The sequence below is a fragment of the Vanellus vanellus genome, assembly GCF_965231255.1.
Source record: "Vanellus vanellus genome assembly, chromosome: 1".
NCBI classification, from domain to species: Eukaryota; Metazoa; Chordata; class Aves; order Charadriiformes; family Charadriidae; genus Vanellus; species Vanellus vanellus.
Genome location: NC_138905.1, coordinates 133253806 through 133270822, shown reverse-complemented (window position 1 = coordinate 133270822; position 17017 = coordinate 133253806). Strand labels below are relative to the sequence as shown.

General features: G+C 50.7%; 1 protein-coding gene across 1 annotated transcript in view; it reads left to right on the top strand.

Moving 5' to 3' along the window:
* Window positions 1-611: 611 nt before the first annotated feature.
* Window positions 612-17017, top strand: part of PTCHD1 (patched domain containing 1) — a 34968-nt gene continuing 18562 nt past the window's right edge. The window contains exons 1-2 of the mRNA XM_082482835.1: window positions 612-1022; window positions 14386-15046. Coding sequence (XP_082338961.1) covers window positions 672-1022; window positions 14386-15046 — 1012 coding nt within the window. The 5' untranslated portion in view covers window positions 612-671. The remainder of the gene's footprint in view (window positions 1023-14385; window positions 15047-17017) is intronic.

Here is a 17017-nt window from a genome sequence, read left to right as displayed (position 1 = left end):
CCCGGTGCGAGGCGCCGCCCGGCGTGGCCTCCGCGCCCCCCTGGGCGGAGGGCGCCGGCGGCGGGGGCGCCGCGGAGGGCTTTCCGCGTCCGCACCTCCTCGCCTCGCCTGCCGCGGCCGGGGGATTAGTCAGCAGTCTGCGGGCAGCCCCGCTCCCGCGCAAACTCCGCGGCGGGGGCGGGGAGCGGCGAGCGCGGCGCCTGCCCCTTCCCCTTCCCGCGGCGAGGGGCGGCGGGGCCGCGGCGGCGGCGGGGCTGCCGCCCCCCTTCTCCGTCCTCCTCCCCCCCCCCCCCTCCCCCCGCCATCCTCTCCCCCGCGGCGGTCCGCGCCGCCGCTCCGCGGCCGCGGCGAAGGGTGGCGGGTTGGCAAGTCGGGCAAGGAGGCGCCGGGAAACTCCTCTCGGGCACGGCGGCGTTGCAGGAGGACGAGCGCCCGAGCCGCCCCACGCACGCAGGCAGGCGGGCGCGCACACACACACACACACACACACGCACACACCCCCCCGCACACGCACACACACGCGCGGCGGCGGCGGCCCCCGGCCCCCCGCAGCCGCGGCCGGCGGGGAGGCGGCGCCCGGCGGGGGCTGCCCCATGGTCTTGCGGGGGCCGTGGGGGAGCTGCGGGGGCCCCGGCGCGGCGCTCGCCCTCCTGCGCGCCCTCCGCACTAGGATGTTGCGGCAGGTCTTGCACAGGGGGCTGGGGACGTCCTTCTCCCGGCTCGGCCACTTCGTCGCCAGCCACCCGGTGTTCTTCGCCTCGGCGCCCGTGCTCATCTCCATCCTGCTGGGCGCCAGCTTCAGCCGCTACCAGGTGGAGGAGAGCGTGGAGCACCTCCTGGCCCCCACACACAGCCTGGCCAAGATCGAGAGGAACCTGGTGGACAGTCTCTTCCCGGTGAACCGCTCCAAGCACCGGCTCTACTCCGACCTGCAGACGCCGGGGAGGTACGGCAGGGTGATCATCACCTCCTTCCGCAAGGCCAACATGCTGGACCAGCACCACACCGATCTCATCCTCAAGGTAACGGCGGCGGCTCCCCGGTCTCCCCCCCACCCCCAGCCGGGGCACCGCCACCCCGCCCGGCCCGCCGCCCCGCCATCCCGCCCCGCTCCCCGCACCTGCCCGCCGCCGCGGACCCACCCCGCGCATCCCGGCCTCTGCCCGCCCGCCCGCCGCCGGCGCTGCCACCGGCGCTGCCACCGCAGCCACCCGGTCACCTCCCTGCAACAGTTGGGATGCCGAGAGCCGGCACCGCGCTCCCTGCCAGCGCCGCGGGATCCCCTCTCTTCCTCCCCGCCCCCCCTTTTTCTGCCCCCCCCCCCGCCCCCCCCCATTTCTTATTTTTCCCCCTGTTTTGGTTTTATTTGCTTTGGGTGAGCGAGAAGGGCAGGCTGCTCGCTTAAATAATTTTTTCGGTGCTTCTGTACTCGCTCGCCTCGCTAGTCGTGCTTCCCGTGTTGAGGCGACTCGGGCTTTGATAAACTCAAACTTCAAAACCAGTTAGGTGCCAATCTGCCAAGCCGCCGGGAATGCCTCGGGGGGCTGCTGCTGTGTCTGGACTGCACTTCTGCCTGCAGAGGGGTGGCACAAAACCTCCTTCTCACCGCTCAGGAAGGCAAATGGCATTAAGTCCGCTCATTATTTTTAGCGGGTAGTATTCCCCCCACCCCCCTCCCGCCCTCCCTCCGCTCCCAACCCACCATCGCAGCAAACGCTGGTTTCAGAGATGGAAGAAAAATCCAGCTCAGCTGTAGATTGCAGGCATGGTGCGGCCGGCGCTGCCGGTTCAAGTTCGAGCGGGCAGCATCCCTCCCTGTCACTTGAGCGGCACGGAGTGTGCGAGTCACAATCTAACAGGACATCTCACCGTACTGTCTGTCATAACATGTCGGAAATCGGCATTTGTTGAAGCTGGTACTCTAGTTTACACCCCGGTAGTTTCGAACAGTCTTGGAAGGAAAAACAGGGAGGACAGGTGCAAAAACTGTGGGTTAAGAGGGTCAAGTTCCCCCAAGAAAAAGGAAAGGAACGTTTACAAATAACCAGAGGTGTGGCTAGCTCGATCCTGCGTGTTTTTGCTGTTGCCTTGTGGAAACCCCAGAGACTCAGCATCGCTTTTTTTTCCCCTCCCCGAATGTCAAACTGTCAGCCCGTACAAAAGCCAATGTTAATTCTTTTTAATCACTTCAGGGAGCGTCTCTTCTAAAATGAGAAAATAGAGGCAAATACCTATTGTAAGAGACTTTGGGGAGACCTCACTCTTTACTAAACAAGGACATAACTATTACAGTGGATTTATTTATATTTTATTTCCACTGTAGGCACATACTGAACTATAGTACAGAGCCACTCGGTATTTTATGTTTTCCTTTTTTTTGTTGTTGACATATTACCCAACGGTAATCAGCAAAACAGATTTAATGAGCATCGACTCACTAAGTACAATAAGAGGAATGTTACTGGTGAACGAGAAAACTCGAGAGACGATTTTCATTCCTTCATTTTCTTGTCCCGTGAATTGCATTCGCATCCAGTATGTGCACATTTACTCAGTCACAGGATAATAATGATAATGGATTTTTTCTCTGTACTGCTTTCTCTAGAGATCTGTAGTTTTATCAATAGCATAGTGACACACAAATAAATGGCACTCAGAATCTTTCCGCAAGCAAACTTCTGCATAAGATTTATCACATCAGTGAAAGAGCTATAACTTAGAAAGTTCTGTCAGTATTTAACACTGCCTCATTTTTAATAGACAGAATTTGCTAACGACATGATTATTTTTCATTTAATGAGATAATGAACACCATTGCCATTTGACTGTTTACTCTTACTGTTAATCTGACATTGTCAGGCATATTTGATGCGTTATTTCCAACTCTTTACTTATCTAATTAATTCCAGTATGCCTTGTGCAGAATAGATTATGTCCTTTGTCCTAATTATTTTTCTGTTTGTGGGCAGAGCCAGGCTCAGGCAGGTGCCTATCCAGCCCTGTGGACGGCCCTGTGGGTCAAAGAACAGCAAAACAGGAGGGGGGGCTCCCAGCTCCCAATATTGTTATATCCGTGGCAATACAGGGCTACATCATTTTGTGTCAACAGGGCTCGCTCACCGATGGAAGCAGAAAGGGAAAGGTGGCCATCAAGGTTTTCCTCCATGTATGCAGTTGCATGAAGGGGAGGAGGGAGCAAAGGCAGCCCCAGCCCAGAGCCAACCAACTCGGAGGGCTGCGCTTGTAAATAAGTGTCCTAGGTGAAACCACGGAGTAATCCCACCTGCATTCCTGTAAATGCTGCCGTGTAGGCAGAGTCAGGGCAGAGAACTTACACGGCAGCATTTGCTTATCTTTTCTGGAGAAGGATGACCTCCCCAAGGGAGAGAGGTTTTGCTTCAGAAGAGGCGTCAGGTTGGATGTTGGCTCCTCCCGCATGGTTGTTGCTGCATCTCCACCCACTCACAGGAGGATGGGAGACCCAGGAGGATGGTCGCCCCAAGGCAGGCGACAGCTTTTCTTGCGGCACTTCTTCTCGGTTTCCTTACCTGCCGTATCCCGCCTCATCAGCCAAGGAGGGAAGGGAATGAGCCTTGAGCTGCTATGGCTACCCTAGTCACGTGGCGAGGGAAGGAGAAGATTTCTTCTGGTTTTGGCAGAGGAAGAAGTCAGCTTCCATTATTGTTCCTTTACCAAAACGGGTTATGAAGTTTTGGGGTCTCAGCAGCTGAAAGTGAAGCATAGCCGGTACTGTCCAAAGTTAATCACTCTCAACACCCTTAATCAATTAATGAGTTAATGAATAACTTCTTTGGTGGCATCTCTAAAATACTCTGGTTAGCTTAGTGCAGTTCCTTGCCGGCACGTTATCAGCCCCAGAAATTCGCCATTAACCCCTACCGCACCATACCCCGTTGGCTGGCCGGGAGAAGGTGTAGGGAAGGGCTCAGCCGCACGACTCTCTCGGGCCCAGATCTCAAGCGGCGCTGCCGGAGCGGGAGCTGCCGTAGGGCTCCCCACTGACAGCATGTGTCCGCCAGCGCGACACTGGCCACTCACGTGGCAGCGACGGGTCTTGCTGAATATACAAGCTGCTCCACAGAAGGTCTCTCCTGCTCATTAGCAGGGGGGCGTGTGGCTGCCTGATACGATAGTTTTGACTTGGAGATGATGCCATGTACCCTTTTTTTATTGTTGTTGTATAAATCTCCATCCATAATTCTCATAACTCCCCGTAAATGCTTAAACCATTATAGGCCTGCCGTCCCAGTGTTGCGTTTCCAGCCAGCATAGTCCTTTGCAGAAGAAAGGGAGAGAGGCTTAAACATATCCCGAGTCTCTGGCCTTGAATAGACCTCAAAAAAAAAACTCAGTAGAGTCTCAAATGTGCAAGAGGTGTGTCCTGAGACCGAGATACTGTGGGAAGGCAATACTGAAATTTTACTTGCTGCTGTACCTACTCTGTAGCAGAGCACAGGGCACTGGTGTCCCATGGTGTAGGCATGCGGGGCCTTTCTGCCTCAGGATTTAAGTCTTTGGAGAGAGAGAGGTAGGATGTAAAAACAACTAACTGAAGAAAGTGTGTTTTTACCCCTGTACGTCCAAGAAGTGTTTGGAGAACCAAAAATAATTGGGCTCTTTGGTGTGGACCATCGTGCAGAAGCTCAGATGATTACGTAAAGTCTGTACAAATGATCTAAGCCCAGAATCCCACCTAAAAATAGTGTAAGAGCAGCCCCCTTCCATTGCTGGTGGTATTTCCACTCGCAGCTAGAAACTTGGTAGGTTGAAGGCATACAGGCCTAGCCAGACTTTTTGCACCCCAGAAAATATATTCTGATGTAGCCAGAATTTGAGACACCCATCCTTTTGAGCCCGTTCATTCCTCTGTACTTAGAACTATAAAATGGTTTAGGTCCCTTCCAACCCAAACCATTCTACGATTCTAAGTAGTGTACTTACAGAGGAATGAACAAATTCTGGCTAAATCAGAAATACTTAAGAGTTAACTGCGTTATGCTACAAAAGACTTTTTAAAAAAAATTAAACATTTCCTTTTTTTGCAGAAGGATATCCTCTCTTCCACTTACGTTACTGTGTTTGTAACAATAACAAAGTACTAATATTTTTTTGGCAAAAACTCTACTTAAGATGACAAGACACAAAGATGAAAAGGGAATGAAATGTAACATGCCTTACTGAAGGGGACTGCATTTGCAGTTTGCCTCTATGAAAATCTGTAGATGAGAGTTTGGTTTTTTTTTTTAAAGAAACCTCTCCTAACTAGACATTTTCAGACAGTGCTTATACATTGCCCCTCTCGTATAAACTGACCATCAGTAGATCTGGATAACTGATTAAATATCTATTTGAACATGCAAGCAAATAGTAAAATTAGGTATTTCTGTTTAAGGACACCTTTATTTAAGAACTGCATAACCTCTGATTACTGCAGAACAAAACGGTTCAACTTCAAAATTTTGTAGATGTCATACTTGTTGGGGTTTTATTTCCTCTCTCTGCTCCTTAATTATTATGTCCCTGTTCATGCGTGTGTCTGCATACTCTGTCTATGGTCTTCCCAGATTTCCTCACTTATTTCCTATCTGTGAGGAAACTCGTGGAGGAAATAACCATATTTCCAGTGGTATTTCCAATTGCGTTGCTGTACAAACATGGCACACTTAAGCCATTATTTTTAAAGCCCGTGGAAGTGGGTTCTGGTTGTTCAGCAGGGTCTGTTGTGATCCTGGCTAACACAAGGTACCCTTTATTTTAAAACTTCGGCTACTTCTGAACTCCTGGACGGGGGCAGTCAACTGCAGATGTAGCAATGGGTATAGTAGGTCTCAGCCTTCTCTAGGTAGCTCCGGCACTAGAAACACTTCTAGGGAAACAGTCAACACAACAAATAGTGAATTCCGCTATAAAAAAAAAAAAAAATTTAAAGAATGAAGTCATGTCTTTAGAGCTAGGCTGTAAGATGAGGGGAAGAGTCCTAATACAAGAAAAACAAGGGTGTGAAAGCAGCAGAAGTGCAAGCCTGTTGTCATAGCAGCACAATGCTGCAGGGCTAAAATGTATCTTATGCGAAAACAGATGAGAATTAAGATACGCAGGTAAGATCTGGGCACAGCCAGGGAAGAGGGAAGATAAATAGCGTGCTGCAGGGACAGCATGGGAGCGTGAGCAGAAACCCCCCTGAGCTCCCGGTGTCAGCAGCAGCAGCTCCCCGGCGCGGTTCCTGCAGATGAGAGGGTGTCATCTCTCCCACAGGCACCAGCCAACGGCTGGAGCAGAAGTCCTGAAGTTGCCCGTGCCTGGGAGGACAACCGCATCCCGCTGGTCCCCGCCGCCCCTGCTCCAGTAGCGCCGGCCAGGAGGGGACCCCTCTGCTATCCTTCCCACCTCGCTCCATGGGGCAATGCTCCCCTGGGACCCTGCGCCGCTGCCAGACAGGCAGCCCGTGCTGGGAACACCCAGCGCCCCGTGTTACGTCCGCTGTCCCACCTTGGAAGGTCAGGCCTCGCCTCCTGTCTAACGGAGCGCACGGGAGACAGTTTTTCTCAATAAGTGGCTGGATTTGTGCGACGGGGGATGTCATCCCTCCGGGAAGGTGCAGCAAGCGGGCAGGGCAGGCGTCGGAGGCCAGGGACCTCACTTCATGTCCACCGAGGCCAGGCCACCAGTGCCCCAGGCAGTGCTGCAGGGCTTGAGGAGAGCCTCCGGGGCTCCCTGCTGGCCATGTTTGAGCTTCCCAAAAGCTGTGTGGCTGGGCCCTGCCTTTAAGCTGGGGTTTACAGCATGAGAACCCCTTCTCCCCTGTTGGAAGGGAGAACAGGGAGCCGAGTCATTAACTAACATGATGGGTTCTGAACTTGCAGCTACTGATGTTTTCCTGCAGCGAGGAAGGGACCGTTGGTCACACTTCTACTGGAGGAGCCCTTGGCAAGAGCCTGAACCCCATCCCCAACCTCTTGAGAAGCAGTGTAAGGGTGGAGGGGTGTTCATGGAGGGGTCTGGGGCACGTGGAGAAGTCCACCGGTGGTGGAGCTGATGCAAGATCAGCCGCAGGGCGAAGTTTTCATCTTTTTTTCCTCCATCATAAAAAATCGATCTCAGAGCCGCATGCCAGGCTGCATGGAGGGGTTTCTGCTGCCCAGGCGTCCCGTCCTCCGACAGCAGTCAGCCCAAAAAACAGAGTGGGCTTCGTTCGGTGGGAGAAATTCAGGCAGAATTACCAGGGCAATTGTCAGAATTAAGATGGTATTGATTAGAAAAGCTTCTCCACTTCAAATTAGAAAAGAAAAATCATATCTAGCAATTTTCTGTAGCTACCAAGAAGGCAGATGGAAATGTAAATGCACACACATCTGCCACTTCGAGCACTAATAGTTGTCCCTCAGTTGATGACTCGTAGTTTGAACAATTTTTAGATTTTATTCAGCTGAAAATTGTTTGGAGAAAATATAGTTCACTAATTTGGACAGCTGAAAAAAATTAGTTGCTAAAATACATAGCTTGCATAATTGGTAATCTTAGCATCTCTTCAAGAAGCCTGTTTGTAGGACCGCTAGAAAAAGAGCCCAGCTACCCATAGCGATCCTCACTGCATGCTCTCCAGCTTCAACATATAATGTTTATCCGGAGCCCTTAGGATCTGTTGGCTTCCTCCATCGGCTGCCCGCACACTCTCCATCCCTCGGCCAGACCGGCTGGGTCAGGAGGCTGCTGCCCACCTGCCCCCTTCGGACCTCTGTCCTGGAGCCACAGTCTCGGGCTGACAGCAGGGCACAGCCCCGTTCAGGGGTTCCCTCGCCTTCCTGCTCTGCACCTTCTTCTGATGAAAATACGCTCTTAATAGTTTAATTCGGCCCATGTCTGCAGGGCCCACAGTGTTTTCTTTCGTGAATTAAGCTGGGAGCCGTGCGAGTCTTTTCCTTCTCATAACCCTTTTACGTTTTGACTGAGGCCATCTCTTGAAGTGAATAAAAAAGTACTCTGCGAAGATAGGAAATGCCAGAGATTACTGAGATCATAGAAGAAGTGGAGAAATTTATAGCAATCCATTAAAGGCTTTTTCTCCTCTTCATTTTCCTTGGCACAAGTTACCTGTAAAAATTACCAAAAGAGTAAATCAGCTTCACATGAAAATGAAGACTATATGTAAAATCATTGTCTTCGTCCTGCTTTCTAGTTTTTCAGTCTTGAGCCCAAAACAGTGATGACATTTTAAGCAGTAATAGATAATTAGTTCATTCTTCACTTTATTTTTGAGCCTTCTCAGGCTTTCCTCCATAAGCGTGAGATCAGACATTTCTTTTTTTTTTTTTAATGAAAGCTGTGATTTTTAATTTTTTTTTAAAAAATCACAATACTTCAGGCTCCAGGGCTCTGAGAAGAACCAGACTTGGTGAAAATGACAGTAGAAACATTGTAAGAGTTGGCAACACTGACTAGAGTGAAGCTCATTTTTAATTTGAACCATCAGATGTAGACTAAAAGACTAAATAGAGTCAAATAATAGTGCCATCAACAACAGCAACAAAAAAAGTAATAAGGCATTGCAAAGATCTTAGTCCTGTGAGTAAAACATGTCTCTCTATGTGCCAGATCATTCACAGTACAGGAGGACATCTGTATATCTGGCTCATTTTGTCTAGTTGGCCGTTCATCGGCTATACGTCAAGTAACAAAGCATAGTCAAGTCCTTACGATGAGTGATGTCCCCTATAAAACACCGCACGTCACCTCTCAGCAGCAAAACCAGACACATTTTTGCGGTATATATGATAAGCAGAAGGCAATTGTACACATCCTTAATATTAAAAATGGTGGCTGTGACTCTGATGCAACTCCCGCGGGAGTCGGGATGTCTTTCCGTGAGCTGGGAATAGGAGCGGGGCAGGACTAAAGTGTCCCGTGTCATGGCGCTGTCGTGCTCACCGCGGAGTTTCCCTGAGAGCGAAGCGGTGCTGCCAGCGAGGCAAGACCAGCGTGGGACACCGGTGGCCATCACTGGGGTCCTCGTGCCTCATCCCCTTTGCCCGTAGCTTTGCTGGGGGCAGCAGATTATATAATGTGGGCTTGAAAGATTTCTGGGATTGGACCATTTTGCAGATGAATCAGCAGTTTCCAACCCCTCCCTGCTGGGATGGGATCTGTTTGCTTCGCAGGGAGGCTGCAGACTTTCCTGTTACCTGATTAAATTGACAATGTTCTGGGAGTACCTGCTCGCTTTTGAATCCAAGAAGGGGCTTCTCAAGGAAGCGAAGGGGCTTCTCAAGGAAGCGAAGGGGCTAGAGGTTTTCCTCGCCCCTTGCTTGTGGCTCCCTGCATCTTTTGGATGGATGCAAGAAAAAAATCAAGCTTTTTTTTTGTTCTGAATTTACATCTCTAAGTACGACCCTTTTACCTTCACGTTCAGCTTTGCTGCCGCTGCTGAAAGTCGTGCCAAGCTCTGCACAGGGAAGAGCCGTCTGGCAAAGCCCGGTGCGGGGCTTGGCCATCCCAGGACAGCCAAACTGGGCCTACTGGAGGGGCTCTGGTTCCCGGCGCTTGCCTCCCTGTGCCGATGGCAGAGACAGGAGAACCGGCAGCCAAAAACAGCTTGAAGAAATCTTTGCAGCCGCGGCTCTCTGAGGCCCTGGAGCAAAAGGTTTAGCCCAGGAGAAGTGAAGGGATTTCATGTTTCGCCTTCTGGCATCCCCTCCCGGGCCCGCGGGCAAAACCCACCGGAGGGGCAGTGCGATTTGGCCACCTCTCATCTGCCAGCTGTGCCACGGGCTGAAACGCGGCTGGGTGCAGAGACGCGAGATCGGAACAGCCCTCACCTGGAGGTATTTGCAGAAAGGGATTTGTCTCCCGGTTGGAGCCATCTTTCCTCTCTGTCTAAAGTAAATAACCAAGTGAGCATGCGACTTAGGGTAAACAAAGACCAAGACCAAGGTGTTACCGGATGCAAATGGCTGAAGGCCGAAGGAAGGGAAAAGGCTGTTCTGGTACGGGACACACATAAACACCGTTTTCAGAAGGGAGAGGGGAATTGCAAGCGGTGGTCGCTGTTTAAACAACGATGAAAGGGAGAGGTGGAAGTTACTATTTCGTGCCTGAGCACTTCCAGGGACGGTGGGCCACCGTGGCGAGGGAGCTTAGGCGACGCTGCGCAGCTCTCCTGCTGCAATGCTCCGGCATCTCGGCAGTAAACTGCATTTTGGTTCCTTGCACTGTTAGCTAGCTGGAAAAGCTGTGAGCAATGAGCAAGCAGTGCATGTTTCCCTGCAAGAAAAGCCATTCATTCAGCTTTTGCTATTTCTTTAAATCTCCCTTTCTCCTAATAGGGTTGGTAAGGGTGAGAAAACAGCTGGATAAATGAGAACCTGGTGGTCAATCGTTTGTTCCAGTACTAGGTGCCAGGTTTTTTCAGAATATGGTTGCTTGCTATCAAAATCTGCTGCACTGAGGAGCGCAATATGCATTATGCATTAGCACATTGCTAATGTTGTCCCCATCACACAACAGCCTTTACCATCTCCTGTTAGGACACTGAAGTTTCCCGGGGGACCTCCTGGCGTACCACAGGCAAGCCCAATGGCAGAACGTGTGAGGCCCTTGAATTCGTAGGAACTTGTCCCCTCTTGGCCCTTAAGTTCTCTGGGGAAGTGGTCACCCGGGGGCTATGGGTGCGGGCTCTGGAGGCGGGTGGAAAAAGCTGCGTGGCCGCAGGTTGAATCCCCAGCGTGGCAGCGGAGCGGGGAGTGCATCTCTTGGGGTGGGGGGGAAGAGGGCTGCCAGGAGCAAGCAAAGGGAGAGAGGCAGCCCGCAGCCATGCTGCCGCGCGCCCCTGCCCGGCACCGGGGCGGCAGAGGTTTGGTTTCCAGGATCTGGTCCTGAAAAAGCAAAGCGCAGGTAAAGCCATGTGTTTGTCTTGAGGATGAAAGCCCAAGTTGGGCTTCCCGGAGCTGAGGCAGCGCTCGGCGTGCTTTGCTGGGATGGAGGCAATGGCAGGTTTTCCTCCTCCTTTGGGCATTTGCCTCCAGTTCGAGACCAAACGTTGTGGCCGCTGGCAAAGCTCAGAGGACATCTCGTAGCTGCTGTAAACTGCACGAGGTTGCAGCCGGCTCTGGGGGCTGCCGGGATGTGCCGGGACGCAGGGCTAGCCGCTTGCTCCCCCCTGCTTCCCGAAGCCCCACGGCTGGGAGTGGACAGCGCCCGGTCCAGCCCAGCACGGCCTCGGCGGATGCACTGGGCCACCGCTGCAGAATGGGCTCCTGGGCCTGAAATGATCGTTTGCGAGAAGAAATGAGTATTTTAAGTATGACATTTAGCTTCTAGCTTTTCGCTGAAGATGAAGCAACAGCTGTGACAGATGAGGTTATTTTATAACCTACATATTAAAAGAAAGTACTTCGGATGTAGAAGGAAGCAAATGCAGCAGCGAGGCAGGGTAGGTAAATAGCAACACACCTTGTTTGATAAAAGTTGCGTGACAGTTTAGTTTCTTCTGCATTGTGTCACTCGATGGAGCCTCTCTGAAGGAGCTGTATTGTTAATCTAATACAGGCAGGAAATCCTTTCTATTCCTCCTAGTTGTCCTCAGCTGCGCTTCTTTATATGACATCTGATTTTACAACCGTTGTCAATGAAAACCGTGCAGTAGCTGCCACTGTAAAAAATTTAAAATCAGATATCTGTCTTTGATTCGGTAAATCAGGGCACTTTCCCCAAACTGTAATGACATACACTTGAATTCATACCCCAAAACAGCTCTTGAAAAGCAGAGCTTTGCTGAAGCAAACTGGAAAGGTGGGAAGAATTCCCTATACAGGTTCATTTCTTTGGCGTGTTCCTGAAAATCATTTAATTTGTTTAATTTTAGAATAAAGTTGTGCAAAAGCCCCCCAATCTGTTGCACAGACAGTTATTTGTTCTCCCACCACGATGGTGAATTTTGCTTCTCACCATCACCAGGTATTGTGTTCTCCCAGTACCGTGAAAAGATTTGTTAGTTCAGTTCATGTCTCAAACCTATCTTTCTAATGACAATATTGAACTGTTGTTCTGTAGAAAATAAAAACTACTCAAATGTGGAAAAATACACCCCCGAGCTGCTAGAGAAACGAGAATATAGGAATTTTGTAATCCTTGCCTGTATGATGTCATATCGTCCTGAGGAACAGAGGCAGTGTAACTAAATTTATACCCATGGTAGATTATGCAATGTAATCACAAAACAATCAGATTCATAGTGTCATATAAATGCAGGGGGGTCTGCAAATAGGTCTGAAATGCCACACCAAAGTCACTATGACTATTTAACTTCAAGAGATGCAGGATTTTAGCCATGTTTATTAGACATTTTGTCCATTGCCATCAGATGAGTATAGAAGCTGTACTGCTCTCGTGTACCCTATCTTCTATATTTTTAATCAGTATTTATCTTCAGAAGGAGCCAGTTCCATTAAATATCACCTAATCCCAGACTCTTTACGGGGCATAAGAACCTCCGGCCCTCTTTGGACTGCAGTGGGAAACAGAATATGCAAATAGAACAAAAAAGGAATCATCTCCCCGTAGCCAGTTTTCATTGCCTTGCTCAAAATCTGAAGGCAGAAAATAACTATTCCTGCTTTAAGGAAAAGAAATTAGAGTAATTCTTAATTTGGTTCTTTGTCTCCCTGGAAGAGCTGTGATCTCCCTGCTTTGCAGGTGAGGGAGGGCTTCTCCTTCCCTTTTTATCAGCCCTGCTTTTGTCACCGCACCTTTGCGATGCTCCTACGACCGTTTCTCTCGGTGTAAAAGGATACCGAAGGATAAATCCATGCAGTTCCCCAGAGCAGACCTGGCGATTTGCTCCCCCCCACGGCAGCAGACGTGGCCGCCCACGCGACCGAGCTGTGCAGACTGCCACGTCCACGGCGTCCTTGGGACCAGGCAGCACGAGGGGTGCATGTCCCTCTGCTTAGTCCCTGCTCACACCTCGAGAGAACCACGGATCTCACCGAGCTGTGCACAAAGCACGTACGCAGCGGCGTGCAGGCCCCCCCTCCCCCCCAGCATTTGGGATGTCGGGTACCCCCCGTGCCAGCTAGAAAAGAGCAGAGGGAGCCCCTTCCTAAACTTTGTGGCTACCCACGGTGAAGGGAGGACATCACCACCATGGGGAAAGTCTGCTCAGACTTCTGGCAGTGGGTAACGTCGTCTTGGCCTCAACGGCATCCTTACAGAAGGTCGTGGTACTCTTTGCAGAACTAGAGCAGCACAGAAGGAGTTAAATGGGGATGGTGGTGGGCCAGGCGTACATATTTTGCAAGTAAAATGTGCAAAAAAACCCAGCTTGCACTTTGCTAAGGCCCCCAACGTTAGCAATCTTCATATTCTACTTCTGAAAAATATTGCAACCCCAGCCTATTAGGGCTCTTCCCCTACCGTCTTCTAGATTTCTGGCTTCTTCTGTGGCAACTAAAACAGATTCAGAAAAGGTTGCAAGAGTTTTCTATATTTTTTCGAGAAGAGAGGGTAATTTTCCTACCCCTCTAGTGCTCAAAAATAACTGAATGCACTTTGGGTCAGAGCTCAGGCATGGCAAATTTCAGAAGGATGCAAAACGACTGACAAAGGAGGCTTCACCCAGAACTGCTAGACCAAACGACAAGCGGTAATAACCTGCAGCCCCTAAAATTAGGGGGCCTTCCCTGATTAACAGAACCTTTCAGAGAGAGAGAGAAAATGTGTCCGTCTCTGCCAGTGCTTCCCCCTCCCAGGCTGGCTGAGGGTTTGATGGTGGAAAAAGGGAGGGGGAAAGAGGGCAGATTAATTGATGCCAGCTATCTTATCCCTGCGACGCCAACCATCTCTACACTTCGGACTCGCAGCCGTGGCCTGTCCTTCACTGGGAGTGAGTGCGAGCGCCCTGCCGGGCGGCTGGCACCCCAGGCCACCCTGCTCTTCTGCCTTCCCTACCTGAAGTTTATCTGTCGAGAGAGTAATTTGGCAACCCCGAGCACAAGTTGCGTCCCCGGACACGGCCGGGCTGTAGCACTCCCTTTTATGTTCCCCCACACCGCTCGAAAGCGGAGGTCCGGGGCTTTTGAGTTTGCTTATTTAGAGAGGCCGAACAGCAGATGCAGGCGCAGGTCACAACACACCCGAGTTATCAGCGAAGGACGGAGGGGAATAATACTGCTATTTTAATGCATGTTTTCCTTTTTTTTTTTTTCTTTTTTTGCAATGAGTGTGCTATTAATACTGCAGTCACCAGCACTTTTGTTGTCGTTGCTTAGATCAAATAGGCAAGGGACGGCGGTGAGGAGCCCCTGTTGTTCTGGCTGCTGCTGCGCGAGATGAACTGATGAATAACGTGTGTGATTTCTCTTTCCCTTGTAGTTGCACTCTGCTGTGACCAGGATCCAAGTTCAAAGACCTGGTTTCAATTACACGTTTGCCCATATATGTATCCTGAACAATGACAAGACATGCATAGTGGACGACATAGTGCATGTACTGGAGGAATTAAAGGCTGCTCGTTCTTCTAATCGAACTAATTTTGCAATCACTTATCCGATTACTCACTTAAAGGATGGCAGGGAAGTGTATAACGGGCATCAGCTTGGTGGGGTTACTGTGCACAGCAAAGACCGGGTGAAGTCTGCAGAAGCCATTCAGCTCACCTACTACTTGCAGGCAATCAACTCCTTGAATGACATGGTGGCAGAGAAGTGGGAATCCATTTTTTGTGACACTGTTGAACTTTTCCAGAAATCCAACAGGAAAGTCAAAATGTATCCTTTCACTTCTTCTTCGCTGAAGGAGGATTTCCAGAAGACGAGCAGGGTGTCAGAACGCTACCTGATCACAAGCTTGGTCCTTGTGGTCACCTTGGCCATTCTCTGCTGCTCCATGCAGGATTGTGTCCGCAGCAAACCCTGGCTTGGCCTGCTGGGATTGCTGACCGTGACCCTTGCCACCCTGACTGCAGCTGGGATCATCAATCTCACTGGTGGGAAATACAATTCCACCTTCCTGGGAATCCCCTTCGTCATGTTAGGTAACTATCTGCTATCTCCTCTCTCGTTTGTGTGTTTGTGCCTCCCTGACGCATTGCCCAGCAAGCAGAGAAGCATCACTGCATGGCTCCCGGTGCCTACTCCCTGCGGCCCTGCCCCGTGCCAAAAGCCACACGGCCTCTTTTCCTAAACTGTTTGTACCGTACCGGGACGTTAAAATCACGCCTGTGGCGTTGCGCCCTGCCGTAGGACGCGGTGCCCGCGTGGGAGCGAGGGAGAAGGATGCTCGAATGCTGTGCCTCGTGCAGAGGGGGAGCCCCGCTGCTGCTTTTCTGTGGGCGTTTGATTCTAATTTCGGTGGCCAGGGTTGGGGGGGAAACTTTGGCAGAGGTCCCCGTGCCGCAATGACAGCGTCAGCCGCCCCAGCAGACCCGAGGGGTGGGTGCGTTGGGCACTCGGGAGAGCTGTCCTGGCTTGGCAGGCGCCTGTCCGGGGGACAAGGGCGGTCGTCGGGTCTGGGTCGCGTTTCTCCTGAAGCGCCTGTGTTGGCTCAGGGAGCGTAGGGAGGGTTTCGCAGCCCTGGGGCGGAGAGCTTTGCCTCCTCCGGTCAGGGACGGACCCGTCAGGTTTAGCACCAGCTCATCCCGCAGGGGAGGGCTACGGAGGGAGCGGCATCCCCGGCTCTGGTGCCGGCAGAGGCGCCTTCATCTCCCCGGTTTTCATAGTGCCTTCACTCACTGTGGGGTGCGGGGTAGTTTCGTTTCGTTCTGTTTTCCTCGAGGGTAGGAAAGAGGAGGAGAGAGGGGCGGTCAGCTTGCTCCCGACCCGAAATCAGTGGCCCTCTCCTGTTGGCCCCAGGGCGCTGGTGGGGATGCCGCACGGTATATCCAAACAGGCGGGAGGACGACACGGGAGACAAAACGAGAGCTCTGGAGAGTTCACAGCCTCTTTGTTTGTGTTTGGTTCATAACCAGTGTGAAAAGCTTCATGCGCTGTAGGTGTTTAATACATCCTCGTTCGTGCCGTTAGTCGTTTGTGGAGAATAATGCATGCATTGATTTGATCACAGCTTCCCCAGCTGAAAATCAGTGCTCAGGAATACTTCAGGTTTCAAGTGTAAGAGTGTCTCCACTGACTCAGTCACATCGTGTAGTGATATGACACGTTTCAGCACAGCTATTTTTATATCCAGCGCTGGGTTCCTATGCCGTGCCCGTACTGTAGCTGTGGTATTGTTGCACTTTAATTAAAGACTATGCTTCAGTGCATCGCACTGCCAGTTAATGTACAGAATATATTCAGTGATAAAGAGAATTCAGCCACATTACAAATCGGCTCTCGTTTTCAGATGACATCCATGAAAATTAAACTGTATCATAATCTAGAGGAAATGCAGCACAAGAAAGCCAGAGTCAAAAGAAGGTTAGCTTTGTCACCTGAGTCTTTTGTGGGGTTTCCTTTGTGGGGTTTTATGCGTATGCAGGTATTCCAAAATTCAGTTCCTCAAACTAAGCAGTTTGTATTACATATAATATTACAGAGAAGAGGATTTCCAGATGTGGTGCAAGAGAGTAGCCATAGTAGAAAAGCAGTCTAAAGTCCAACCAGGTGAAATAAAAATACCTGGGGAAAGCGACTCAAAAATATGAAATATTAGCTCTATTTAGGGATCAAAGCATCTGCTCTCTGGGACAACCTTTCAGATCTTTAATTCACTAATACTGACTATGCCGAGACTTGAAATTCTTGAATACTTACAGATAACTATGAAAAGTTTCACACTTCTATTTTAGTGCTCCTTTAACTGCCGAGCTCTATAGCCAACTCTGCTTTTTTTTTTTTTTTCCCTTTTTTTTCCCCTGGGTTTTTTTTGGTCTTGCTTAGTTGAAGTATTCCACTCTTAAAAGGAGTAAGTTTCAAATACGCAGCTCAGCTCTCACTGTGAACAAGTCATGACAGAGCAACCAAATTCGTGTGAATCTTGCCTGCTTCCCCAGCTGCATAAAATCTCC